Source organism: Eurypyga helias, unplaced genomic scaffold (assembly GCF_000690775.1).
Source record: "Eurypyga helias isolate BGI_N326 unplaced genomic scaffold, ASM69077v1 scaffold41527, whole genome shotgun sequence".
In the NCBI taxonomy this organism is placed as follows: domain Eukaryota; kingdom Metazoa; phylum Chordata; class Aves; order Eurypygiformes; family Eurypygidae; genus Eurypyga; species Eurypyga helias.
Genome location: NW_010261840.1, coordinates 1 through 12,818, shown reverse-complemented (window position 1 = coordinate 12,818; position 12,818 = coordinate 1). Strand labels below are relative to the sequence as shown.

At 42.3% G+C, this 12,818-nt stretch overlaps 2 protein-coding genes across 2 annotated transcripts; one reads left to right on the top strand and one right to left on the bottom strand.

Moving 5' to 3' along the window:
* Positions 1 to 1,157: 1,157 nt before the first annotated feature.
* On the top strand, positions 1,158 to 5,756 carry MILR1 (mast cell immunoglobulin-like receptor 1; the record flags this gene model as incomplete). The annotated part of the gene is given in 8 exon segments (XM_010155511.1): positions 1,158 to 1,202; positions 2,028 to 2,315; positions 2,650 to 2,931; positions 3,443 to 3,556; positions 3,996 to 4,085; positions 5,165 to 5,221; positions 5,586 to 5,734; positions 5,736 to 5,756. Coding segments are annotated over 8 exon segments (1,046 nt in total), but the record flags the coding sequence as incomplete, so codon positions are not given.
* A 1,550-nt stretch (positions 5,757 to 7,306) lies between these two features.
* Positions 7,307 to 12,811, bottom strand: POLG2 (polymerase (DNA directed), gamma 2, accessory subunit; the record flags this gene model as incomplete). The annotated part of the gene is made up of 8 exons (XM_010155510.1): positions 7,307 to 7,508; positions 8,751 to 8,851; positions 9,433 to 9,513; positions 10,380 to 10,520; positions 10,975 to 11,148; positions 11,530 to 11,635; positions 11,786 to 11,912; positions 12,760 to 12,811. Coding segments are annotated over 8 exons (948 nt in total), but the record flags the coding sequence as incomplete, so codon positions are not given.
* Positions 12,812 to 12,818: the final 7 nt, after the last annotated feature.

Sequence of the window (12,818 nt, the reverse complement as noted above, 5' to 3'; positions counted from 1 at the left end):
CGCCCGCGCCCGCGGAGCCTCCCGCCCCCTCCTCCGCACAGGGAGGCGAGAGCCGGGCTCCTTCGCAGCCCTCGGGAGAGCTCGCCTCTGCCACCTGGCTGCCAGCGCCTTCGGGACTATTTCTGCCGTTTTCTGACAAAGAACGGGCTCCCACAAGAGGAAAACGCACAAACGCTCCCAGTTTTCTTCCGATATTGGCGGTTTTACACATGCCCCCTGCCAGCTGCCAAAAAAACATTCCAGTCTTGTGGTTCGTTGTCAGGATTTCCACATAAGAAACCTTACTGAGGGCGGGGGTGGAGGTTGTCTTACAAGAAATTAAGAAAAAAAAAAAAGCGAGAAAAAACAAGGAGGAAGGAAGTTGCACATATGATTCTGTGAGGGAAATTTGCAGTGGTGCAAAAGCCCAGGCCTGGGGAGGGGTTTTGTGCTACGCAGGAGACGACAGATCGGTAGGGCATTGTCTTGTTAACCTTCAGAAACTGGGCAAAGAAATAAGGTTCACAACAACACTTTTAAGGCACTCGCTGTGCAAGTAGTTTTTTGGGCAATATTTTTAAAAAGTGCATTGCTGCTAAAAAGCCCCCAGAACCACATACTCCCTTCGTCTCAGCCATATGATCACTTGTATTATCTCCAGCAAACGCGTGACTGATTGATAGGAATCATGATCTCATTCTTTTGTAAGAACAGCGAAGGAAAAATGACATAGAGCCTTCTATACCGCATGGCAGCACAGTGCTGCCACACAGCTCTCTCACACGCAAAAGCTGCTTATTATGCCAGCTACATCTTAGAACAACTCTATGTAACATTTTGTTGTACCCCAAAACCGCTCCACAGCTTTTTCTTTAGCCACTGCTCTGCCTGCCCCAGGCCAAGTGTAAGCGGAATACGACAGAAGTCTTCACAGGAACATCAGTGAAGACCAGAGTTGTTTCCCTATTTAGGACTTCCTCAACCCCTGGAGCCATTCTTCAAAGATCTCACCACGAATGTAACCCCACCAGCTGTCTTGCCCAGTGTCAAGAAAATGGTTTTTCTCACAATTCTGCTGTTTTCCTACCGTAAGCCAAGGACACACTTCTTACATATTACAAGTATTTCTAAACAAGAACCACTGTTTCCTGTCTGAAAGCTTTCTTTTCTCCTCTTAGTTCAAGTGTCTCAACAAATTCAGAAAACTACTGCAAACGGCAAAGGTAAGCCATTTTTGTTGTTGTTGTTGTTTTGGGGGTATGTGTTGAAACAGACTTAACAAAAATATGGGTGAGGGATTTAAAAATGTCCAGAACATTAATGCAAAGTTAAATATTTTGCCCCTTATGGTAAGTGAGGCAATTTTTACAAGTTTCTATACAGCTGACTTTCTTTGCTTTTAGGTACAGTCAAAATGGCTTTAAGTTGTTAAAACGTATTTTTTCCCCTCTAGTGTCACAATTTATCTTAGTCATGACTAGTTTATTACCAAGTTACATGAAAAGCCGTTATTATTACAAATTTATTTGTATGGTTTCCTAAAAGCAAACTAATGTGACAGATTGTAAAGGCTCCTGCTGCTACTACACAGAAGTTTCATCTACTTACACAAGGTTAATTTTGCCTGTTGACAGCCACAAATAAAGTACTGCTTTTACTTTCAGGTTCAAATGCTACCTCTCACCTAGCATATAAGGTTACTTTCTCCTACAGTTAACATCCCATAATATCTGTTTATCTTTCATACTTCTGTTATCTTCAACGCTGCTGTAGTTCAAAAGTATTTTTGTTGGTCCTTCTGGACACACTTCTTGGCTTTGTGTGTATATGCACTCTTCTGTATGAGAAGTGCATTTTTCAAGTGTTGGAAGGTGCATACAGATTTTGAAAAATAAAAAGTTGTGTTGCCTTCTACCAGAGGTGGGAAAAAATATAACCCCCTCTTTCAACAAAAATAAGTATAGCTTGGTCCTGAACATATTTTTGTAAAAATTTGGGAGTTTCTTGGATGGTAAGTGCAGTGAACTCACCGAGTTTCTTCTTTCCAGAGATGTTGTCCAATCCCAGGCTCATACTTGTTCAGGGGTGTTTGAATGTAATGATGAACCAGAACATCACCATCTCCTGCGAGCTGGACTCTGGATCTCCACCTGTCAGATACACATTGTTTAAACACAATCAGAAGGTATCCACTTCAATTAGGCCAGATTTGACTCCTGGTTTGTTTAACTTGACTATCAACTCTGCCAGTGATGTGGGTGAATACAAATGCAAAGCTGACAGTGACAACTCCCATGGCGGAAAATACAGCAATAGTCTCATCTTCACCCTTCTAGGTATGTCTCGCTGTATACCTCCCCAGCACTTTTTATTTTAAGAGCACATAGCCATGTGCAATGCAATGTACCTGCAGCAGCAGCAGTCAGGGTTTTTTGCTTGTGACAGATCCTGTTTTGTACAGCAGTGTGCACTGCCTTGATCGCAGAGCTGAACTTCACTGCAAACGGCTGTTACTTCCTTAAGAGTTGGCAGTGCTCTTCTGACCTGGCTCACTGAGCCCCCCACCCTCGATGCCCGTCTCATTTGCCAATGCTGCTGCTTCACACCAAGTCTTGCTTTGGAGCTTGTCCTGTACTCAGTGATGCAGTTTCCTCAGTTTTCTTTTTACAGAGCCAGTTTCCAAACCAGTGCTGAGCTCACCCACCTCTCAAGCAAAGAAAGGTCAGAATGTGACCCTTTATTGTCTCTCAGAGAATGGCTCTCTTCCTATCACATACATATTCTTCAAAGAAAAACAAAGCATCTCCCGAGTGAAGATGCAGAAGAAGGAAGCAGCTGTGATTTTTCTATGTATCAATTCCTCCAGTGACTTTGGAACCTATAGATGCAAAGCTGAAAATAGTTTTATCAATAAAACAAAATACAGCAACGCTTTCAACTTCACATTAGCAGGTACGCACGTGTGAAAGTTTACCACTGTCAATAAACAGGGACCACACAAAGTTCAGAGTGTTGCAACAATGGAAGTTTTTTAGCCAGAAATTTTGTTCCTGCAAGGTAACGTTCAAAATACAATTTTTTACAATTAAAAAAATAATTTGGGTTTTTAAAATTAATGCAGAAAGAGAGAATTCCATGCAGCCTAGATAGCAGCAGAAGTTGAAGTAGCCATGCAGGATGACTGTAAAAGACGGACTTCTACAAGAGACCCCGGGTCCACATTGCTCCACCCTGAGGAGAGTCTAGTGTCATTTTTCTCTCTGGCATATGAGAGTCTGCTGGTACCACCAAGCTCTCTTCCTGCTGCTGTGGCACTGTGCAGCTGGGACTCTCCTGAGCAGTTACATTAACCACAGTTAATCCAAAAGATGAAAGAAATGCAAAGACTTAATTTTAATTTACAGAAAATACTTAGCATATGAACATTATTTCATAGCATAAGCACCTTTTTTCTTTATGGCAGAAGAGAGAAACCATTCTCAACACCTGATAATTTGTCTTGGGCTGATCTTGATACTATTCGTAATAGGATGTGCTCTGGCAATTCCATATTACATCATTCCTTCATATAAAGCAAGTAAGTTATTTGAATGTCTGTTTAATTTTCGAGAACTGCTCATTTATGTTGTCTATACACTGGAGTGTGCAAGTATCATGCTACAAGTAGACTTATGCTCTTAGTATTTTAGGATGTTGTCAAGTCTGTCTTAACTGGCACAGGCAACTTAACAAGACATAAATAAGGCAAAACGTCTGAGCTGTGTTTTAGATAGCAGGTCAGGGATGGGAGAAATATCTAATTTAATATACATGAACATTGGAAGGAATTGGACCTCGTTATTCTTAGTAAAGAAAGGAAAATCTATTAAAAATGCTGTTGGTAGTTTTTATCATGAAAATAACATTATCTGAGACCTCAAAGTATTCAAAAAATATCATGGAGCTGTTTATTTCCCTCTGAGAAAAAGTGATATATGTACATGGGCATGTGTTTATTTTCATTTTACAATTTGCAGAAAAATTTAAGACTACTAGGTCCTCAAGAGGCCCTACTTCAACAGTGAATGCAGAAGACACTGAAAACTATGTCACATACTCAGAGATTGGTAAGTTCATGTTACTCCTCATGCAGTCACCCAACTTGCTTGTGGGAGTTTGGTTGAAGAATGCCGTTATACTACTTGTAGGTAGTTTGGGCAAATTTCTTCAGGTACTGCAAAACCAGTGGGGCACCTACAACCGTTCAGTCAGTGAGCTAACGCTCCTTCTGACCATGCCGGCCAGAGGCAGTATTTGAAGTCCCTCAGGATCCACAGTTGGCACTACCCATCAGCCACGCAGCCAAAACTGCACCCGGTTAAATGAAGTTCTATCCAAAAATTTACTGTAAATAGAAGTAAAATGAAGAACTGCATTTGGCAACTCATGGTGAGGACTGAAATAGCCATTACAGAGGAAAAGAAAATTAAGACAATAAGTAGCTCAGGGGTGCAATGCCCATTCACTAAGAGATAAGAATGGGCCATATGCAAGTTGTAGCAAAACAAAAAACTTACGTAGCTCCTGCATTCTGTTCAAAATTGTCCAGTACACGACAGTTCTTTATTCCATGCTGCTTAACTGTGACAAGACTCAGTTCAACCTGAAATTATGAAGTAATGCTAAGACAACAAAGCAACTGACCTACGTTAAGAAACGTTACTTCAGCTGCAGAAAATACGCAATAATGAACATGTTACACGCCAGCCACAATGCTTTTATCTTGTCATTTCCTACATTTGCCTTATGTGTGAACATCAGCATTTTCAAGGGGAAAAAAAAGAACTCCCTACAACAAACCAACAGCAAAGGCATTGTTTCCTGTTTCTAAATACCAAAAAGAATCATTCTCCTCCAATAAACGTGCCCTCCTGTTGACAGGGTAGGCGGAACTGTAGCTGCCCTGATATGTTAACTCAGTGGTCTGTGGAGCTGCTTCTGCCAGCTATCCACCAGCGTTCTGCCCACGCAGCCTGCAAGGGCATGACAATAGCTCTGATAAGCATGGGAACACCACCGAAAGCGTGGTAGATTGATATGCAATATGGAATCTCACAGCTTTGTTTCAAGACCATTAAAAAAAAGTAACAAAATCTGATCAGTCTCTTGTAACTGAGTTAACTGCTGTTCATCATCTTTAATCCAGAGCCTGTTAAACCAGAAGAGTATGTCAACATTTCTGCTATTAGAAGAGATGAAAGAGGTGAAAAGCTCATGCTATAATATTGGAACATCTGATGTGCACAAATAAGTATTGGGGCAGGGTGGGGGGTGGGGGGGGCATTGCTGGGGGGAGGCAGGGTTTACATCGTAGCAGTTATACTGAAACTCCTTACTGACTATGAAGAATTTGAAGTAACTTTAATACTTTTGTGAGGGGAAAAAGGCAAACAAAAAATCCCAAATAAAAAGCCTGTCACCATCCTATGACCCCAAAATTCACCAGCCTTGTTATGAAATCACACAGGAGATACTATTAGTGACCAAATTACTGATATTAATTCTTCTGTTGTGTATCTGTAGCAAACAAAAGGAATTATCAATTATGTTATTCTGGCTTTTTACAGAAAACAGGGCATGTGCTACAGTCTATTCAGAGGTCCTCATCAGAAACTGAATACATGGTAAGATCTCTTTTGCAATTAAATTAATCACGTATTTTTAAAGAATTTTTCAGTCCTCAGATGTGGTTTAGTACCACCAAGTCTGCACAAAAAGAGCTGATGTTTAGATACTAGTTTCCTGGTCTAATTATTTTGTAGACAAACAATATAGCTCGTTCTCTACTAGCAAGCAAAATCCCCGAGTCGTAATCTCTAAGGACTTCAACTTAAAAGCAAAAATAGATCAGACAAAAATTGGAATTAACAGAGAAACAAACAGCAATCCCATTAAACAAACAGCAGCTTATTGCCCAAACAGCACCATAAACCCCAAAACGAAACAAAACAATGTGGTCACTGTTAGGTAAGATCTTGCTGGACAAAACATTCAGTCTGGCATTGTATGTATCTGATGAATAAACGGAAAGGAATAAGTGTTGTAGAGCTTTCACCCTGGCCCAAGTTCCTGTATATTCAAAATTCTCCAGGAGTAGAAACTGGATTGTATGCAGACAGAAAATAATCAAAAGGCTTTAGTCAAGTATTTAAAAAAAAAATTCCCAACTGCATTGTCCACTTAGGCACATGCTAGAGGACGCATATGTGGCCTTTGCACCCATGGTTACCTAGCAGCGAGGGCAGCAGTTCAGCTCTCAGAGTAGGGGTAGGATGCTAAAATTAACTTCTGGGACAGCTAACCCCAGAACAAATTCTGCATCTTGCTGTCGGCTGTTTCTTAGACGTTTCTGGTTTGCTTTAAAGTCATTCCATAACCAGCCTTTGCAGAACTCCATGAGTCCATCAACTCACACAGCCACACTTTGCTAACCTTGCGCTACATCTAGCGTAGTTACCCTACACAGCAATTAACATTATTTTGTGTATGCCAGTTACAAATAACCTCTTTATAAATAAGCACCATGTTAACAGAAGACTTTTTAAGGCAAGTTCTTGTGTTTCATGGCACTGACGACTATCGGTGGCCACAGGCCTTGTTGCATACACCTTAAAGCACTTTACTACAGCGACTTAGCAAGCTGCACACACATAGTCAATCTACTTGGTTTTGTATCTGTGCAAACTCCTGTATCTGATTTTGACTACAACACTTATGTTTAGGTTAAATACGATCACACATTAGTCTTTTTCCACCATTTGCTATGTGCAGACATTTTTTATCCACAAAAATGCTTGTCAAAAACTGTTTAGAATTTCTTTCTTGTTTCCTGTTACTCTTGATAATCTATTTCTGATTTTATGTTTATCAAGTGCAAGATGAAGTAGCTTAGATGTAGAAGAACTAAGGCCATGTGATTAAAATACATTCCTACAAACAGTACAAAGATACTTACTGATGTTATTAAAACATTTAAGATTTGGAAGTCTTTTATATAAAAAGACCATTTTCCAGCAGAGACCATAAATGTGTCAGCAATACACAGACGAAAGACGAATTTTTAGGTTAGCATGGAGTATTTTCAGTAAGACAGAAAAACTGGAGACATAAAAGAGAATATAGTTAGACCTGCTAAGGGTGGACAAGTTTGTCTCTTCCCTCTTTTCAAGGTAACCTGGAAGGCCTAGATGGTCTCTATTTGACAGAAAACAGGAGCACTGCCAAGTTCTAGAACTACTGGCAGAGAAATCACAGTCTATGACACTGCAGAAGCCAGTTCAGACACAGATGTTTAAGAAATTCCATTTATTCAACAAATGTAAGTTTACACATTTTTGGCTGATGTTACATACTTTGTTAAAAAGTCCGTCAGCCTAGAAATGTGCATCATTTCCTTCATGGTGGTGTCTCTGCTTCTCAGCTGGACGACTCCATTCTCTAGAGTGGCATCGGTTATCAAGACCATGAAGAGAACACTCATCTCGTCGTACCTGCAAGGAGAAGAGCACATCTATTACTGCTTTTGGCGTATGAAAAATTCAGATTAATTACGTATAAGTGACCATAAGCTGTAGGGTTTTTTTGCTATACTGCACTAAGTTCAGTGTGAAGACACCAGTTTTCTTGTTGCCATTCCTTGCTTTCCTGATTGCATTTCTGTAATTTCGTTACTTTAGTATCTAAGAAGAATGTTACTTGGTGACCTATTACAAGAGTATTTTTGTAGAAGCAGAATATCTCTTTCTTCTGTTTTTTAACAGCCAAACTTACTTTGAAGACTACTGTACAGAACAAATAGTCATATTTATTTTCTCTTAGGGAAAACATATTCATCAATATACTCAAGATCCATTGACATGAGCAGTGATAACGCTCAAAATTCTCTCCTGATCAACAAATCATATCTGAAGCCCTCAACTAGAACAGTAGTTTTTAGCTGCACAAATAATTCCATCACACACACTAACAGTAATGATTCCAGACTTGGAAGAACTTTTACGTTCCAGACTAGACACAGTGTGCTATTTGAAACAGTACTTAAGAACAAAACACAGAACCAGTCCAGATGCAAAACTGGGGGTGAGGGTGGGAAACAGTTCTGTGAGCTTGTGACTCATCTTAAGACATTTATTTTCAAAAGGAGATTCCCTAAAAGGCATTTCATAGAATCACAGAACGGTTTGGGTTGGAAGGGACTTTAAAGATCATCTAGTTCCAACCCCCCTGCCAGGGGCAGGGACACCTTCCACTAGACCAGGTTGCTCCAAGCCTCATCCAGCCTGGCCTTGGACACTCCCAGGGATGAACATCCACAGCTTCTCTGGGCAACCTGTCCCAGGGCCTCCCCACCCTCTGTGGGAAGAACTTCTTCCTGATGTCCCATCTCAATCTCCCTCTTTCCGTTTAAACCCGTTACTCCTTGTCTTGTCACTCTCTGCCCTTGGAAAAAGTCCTCCCCAGCTTTCTTGTAGGCCCAGTTTCACAGTTCCAGATAAACAACAGCAGCTGAAAGGCTTGTAACTTCACTTAATTTTAAAAACGAACTATCTAAATGTAACGTTGCTCTCTGTAGTAAAACTAATTGAAGCCAAGTTTATAGTTCAGGATACACGCCTTCAGCCATGTGGTTACTGCACTCGACTTCTTACTGAATACTGGCATATTTTTGTTAGTCCACATAAAGTCATCTTTCACCTTCATAGTTTAATTTACAAAAGATTATTTCTCCTTACTTTGTATAAAGCTGTTCCAGAGATACCTGCACGGTTTCAAGATAACCCGGCCACACAGAAATTCTGTTTTGTGACAGTTCGTTGAACAACCCTTGACAAACCTGTGTTTTTTTAAAAAAACAAAGTTAAAAGACAAGACTTTGAGGGCTTGATGTGCTATACAAAGACACCATTCAAACTCCAGCATGCGTGGTATCAGCGTCTCTAGCTGGTGTTAGTTTTCTGGCTGAAATAATGTCCAAGTAGAAAGCAGCCTGGCAATTATATCTCCATTTCTATTTAAAAACATGCCAGCCTAAGTTTCCTCCCTTCTGCGGGGACCGGCTTCACGACTGACTGAAGTAAAATCTATTAAAAAACCCTTCTGAAGACACACCCCATGCTTTAAGGTAATTCTGAAAGATTAAGAGGCTGAGAGAGATTTTGTTAGTTCTTTTCCTTATTTTGCATGGAACAAATACCGGCCCTCAGAACAGTTCTGAAATCAGCGTGTTCATGCGCAGAAGGCATCTACCACCCACTGCCTGCAGTCTATGCCCCCTGCTCCAACTCGCCACCCGCACAGCGGAAGCGCTGTGTACCACAGCAGCAGCACGCTTCTGCCCCACGTAAACAGCATCGCAACTGTAACTGGCGTTCACACGGAAAGCCACTGCTCCAGATTAAAATACTTACAACGTACCTGTCTCAGCTCTGATGTTGGACCTTTTCCTACGTCTAAGGCCACTTTAAGAGGTGCTAAACAAGGATGAAGCTTAAGTACCTAATAATTTTATAAGAAGCATAGATTACTAAATGTATTTAGCAGGAAATTCTGAACAGAACTAGGAAATATTAAAAAGCCATTTGAATTTTTTTCACTGAAACCGACGTTCTAAACATACAAAATTTTCTCCTCATTGCACTAAATCCTGCCTTGGAAGTAAGCCGTATTTCACCTAACTAGCACACACGCCAGCTAGGACTGCGTGGCAGAAATTGCTCCATTTTGGCTGAGCCCCAGAAAAGAGATGAAGTTTTGCAGCAGAGCGCCTTCATCTTGAATGGGGCCAGAGTGATCAGGGACAGCCCAGCAGACAGCTACCACCCAGTCTACTGCCTGTTCCTAAAGACCACACTGGTTAACAAGCGCTGCCTCAAAGTTAGGCCTCTAACTCCAGAAAACCAGGGTAAAAGTGGGAATAATGATGGCCCTTGGGGCAATGCCCCACTACCACCTGCAACTCGCTCTTCTCAGCAACCTTCAAATGCTGCTGGAAGAGACAAACTGCTCTTTCCCAGGGACAGCAGCTACCTTATTATCCCTCTTAACTCCTTCACCACCTGCATGGCAAGAGCCTACCATCTCATCAGAGAAAGAAGGTAAAACAGGAAAGGTGACCTCAGAATGAGAGAAAAAATGCTTATGAGGGTGAAAAGGGCCACAGAGGCAGTTCCATGGGGCCAGCCTACTGCTACCAGTGAAAAGCGTTCTGTCCGCGCCTGTTGGGGAAGGGAACGGAGGGTGGGGATGGGGAAAAGGGAGCTGTTTCCATGCTTGCATTAACCATATCGTCTGTGGGTTTTGTCCTCAGACCCGCCCCTGCCTCCTATCCCCAATTCCTCCTTACACAGGCTACAGAAAGTTACCTTTCTCTGTAGGTTTTTCTTTTTGGTTAATGGATTCTCAGCTAGCTGTAGAGAATCAAAGAGGTACGCTAATGCTCCTCGGTCCAGATTTCCACTCACAGACAGAACATGAGGGATAACATTCTTCCTTCCATCTCGGCCCTGGAGAGAAAAGCAACACAAAGGGATATCTCAAATAAGAGTCTCAGAGGGCCTTCTGTTTACTTTAAACGTGTGAGGCACCGAGGTCAAGCACCCTTATTACATTTAAAATACGATCGCACGTGTTTTTAAAAGGTATTAGCAATCTTAAAATTAAGACTGAGTTTGTCTTGACATCTACTCAGAGGTGCAGGTAAAGGCTATGCAACTGGCAACAGTTGTCAGTATAGCTCATTTCTAATTTCCAAGAATTAACTCCTTGCAAAAAAACCCCAAACTCTATTGTATCTGCTTTTGAAAATGAAGGTCTGACAGCAGAGGATCGATTGTACTGCTTTTGCAACAAAAGAATAAGACGACAATCACATGGTAAGCAACTGGACCAGCAAAGAAACCATTTCTCTCACAGGGTACCATCTTTATCAAGAACGGTTTTTAATGTAGTAAAGCTTACAAGTAGCTTTGAACTATCCCCTGGATACGTCTGTAACAGTTCAGTATCACCAAGGTTCTTCAATGTTTCTATTGTTTCTGGCCCCCAAGGAAAGCGGTAATGTAAACGAAATCCTCTTCTTCCTTCTTCATCCTGAAAATCACTGCTGCTGAAGTTCGATGGGGCCACTGCAAACTGAAAGTTGAAGACGTAAGGGGCGAGCACTGCTCTGTGTGCTGTATCAACGGCAAAACCCAAGTCTGTAACGCAAGCTGAAGACTCACCATTTCCAACAGGAGATTTTTATAAATTGCAGCCCACATCTCTTTGTTTTACAGCATTTTGATCTCGAATCACTTATGCAAAACATCTGCCTTCCTGCAAGTCACGCTACAAACTACCTAACAGGTTTGTCATCAGCTTAAGTAGTTTTTCAGTTTCCCACAGGAAACGTTGTGTATTTCAGCAACAAGGACAGGCCAGCACTATTATGACATAAAACCAATCAGGGTGTCTATTCCCTCCCTCTGATAAGAAGCAGCAGGCAAAGATCTCCCAGGAGTGCACTGCTGTTACCTTTCTCCACCATTGCAGCCTCCTGCGTAACCAGTAATCGAGCCACTGTCCTGCGGTCCTGGGAGAGCTGAACCATGCAAGCAAAGACGTGGTCCTTTCGCCTATTCTTTAAACAATAGCAAGGTCAGCAAGTTAACTCCTTCAAAAATAACAGGGAAAAAGCAAGAGAAGGTATTAAAAAAAAAAATCCAAAAGTGGAACAAGCGCAAAGAGTTGATTTCAGTATGGAAAAGGATTAATCCCTCTATTACTCTACCTTCTAAGTTTTTTGTTGTGTTCTTCGCTGTCTGGAACGGAGTGAAAGCATACTCCAGTTTGAGCGAGGCCACAAGGCAGTCTTTTGTTCACCAGTTCTAAGCAGCTCAAGTATTGCGCCAAAGCACCTGTCAAAAGAAAAATTGCTGATTTTAGTAGCCAGAAGAAACATTTTCACCTTTTTATTCTACCGAGTGAATGTAGCACACACGATGCCCGTGCTATTCAGATGTGTGATCCCCTGATGTTTTGCAGAGATCAGCTCAGCAGTCTGTGTCCCGACTCCACTGGGTACTTTGGCAACTTGGTGTTCATGTGCCTGTCCCGTGGTTACAAGGGAACGCGTCTAATATGCACTCTGCCATTCACGCTGCTCTCCCTGAAAAGGACACAAACTCACAGCATGCAACGGAAACTTTGCCAGTGCTTTAACACAACTGGGAAATTCCCTTAAAACGCAGCTGCTCTCCTGTGAAGACAGGCTGAGAGAGTTGGGCTTGTTCAGCCTGGAGAAGAGAAGGCTCCGGGGAGACCTCAGAGCCCCTTCTGGTGCCTGGGGGTGCTACAAGAAAGGTCAGAGGGGACTTTTTCCAAGGGCAGGGAGTGACAGGACAAGGGGTAACGGGTTTAAACGGAAAGAGGGAGATTGAGATGGGACATCAGGAAGAAGATCTTCTCACAGAAGGTGGAGAGCACTGGGACAGGTTGCCCAGAGAAGCTATGGATGCTCATCCCTGGGAGTGTCCAAGGCCAGGCTGGATGAGGTTCTCTGTTGGCTTGGGAAGGTGTCCCTGCCCATGGCAGGGGTTGGACTGGGGGGGCTTTAAGGTCCCTTCCAACCCAAACCGTTCTGTGATGGGATGCTTTGCTCCCGACAAAAAGGGTTCTTTCCCAGCATGAAAAACACAAGTGTCCAGGCTGTCCGGAGCTCTGCAGGGACTCGCCGTACCCCTGAGTAACGGACGAGGGACCTACCGGGAAGCAGGCTCTCGCGAAGCATCCCCGCGCTCCCCAGCACCTCTTCCAGAGCCGGA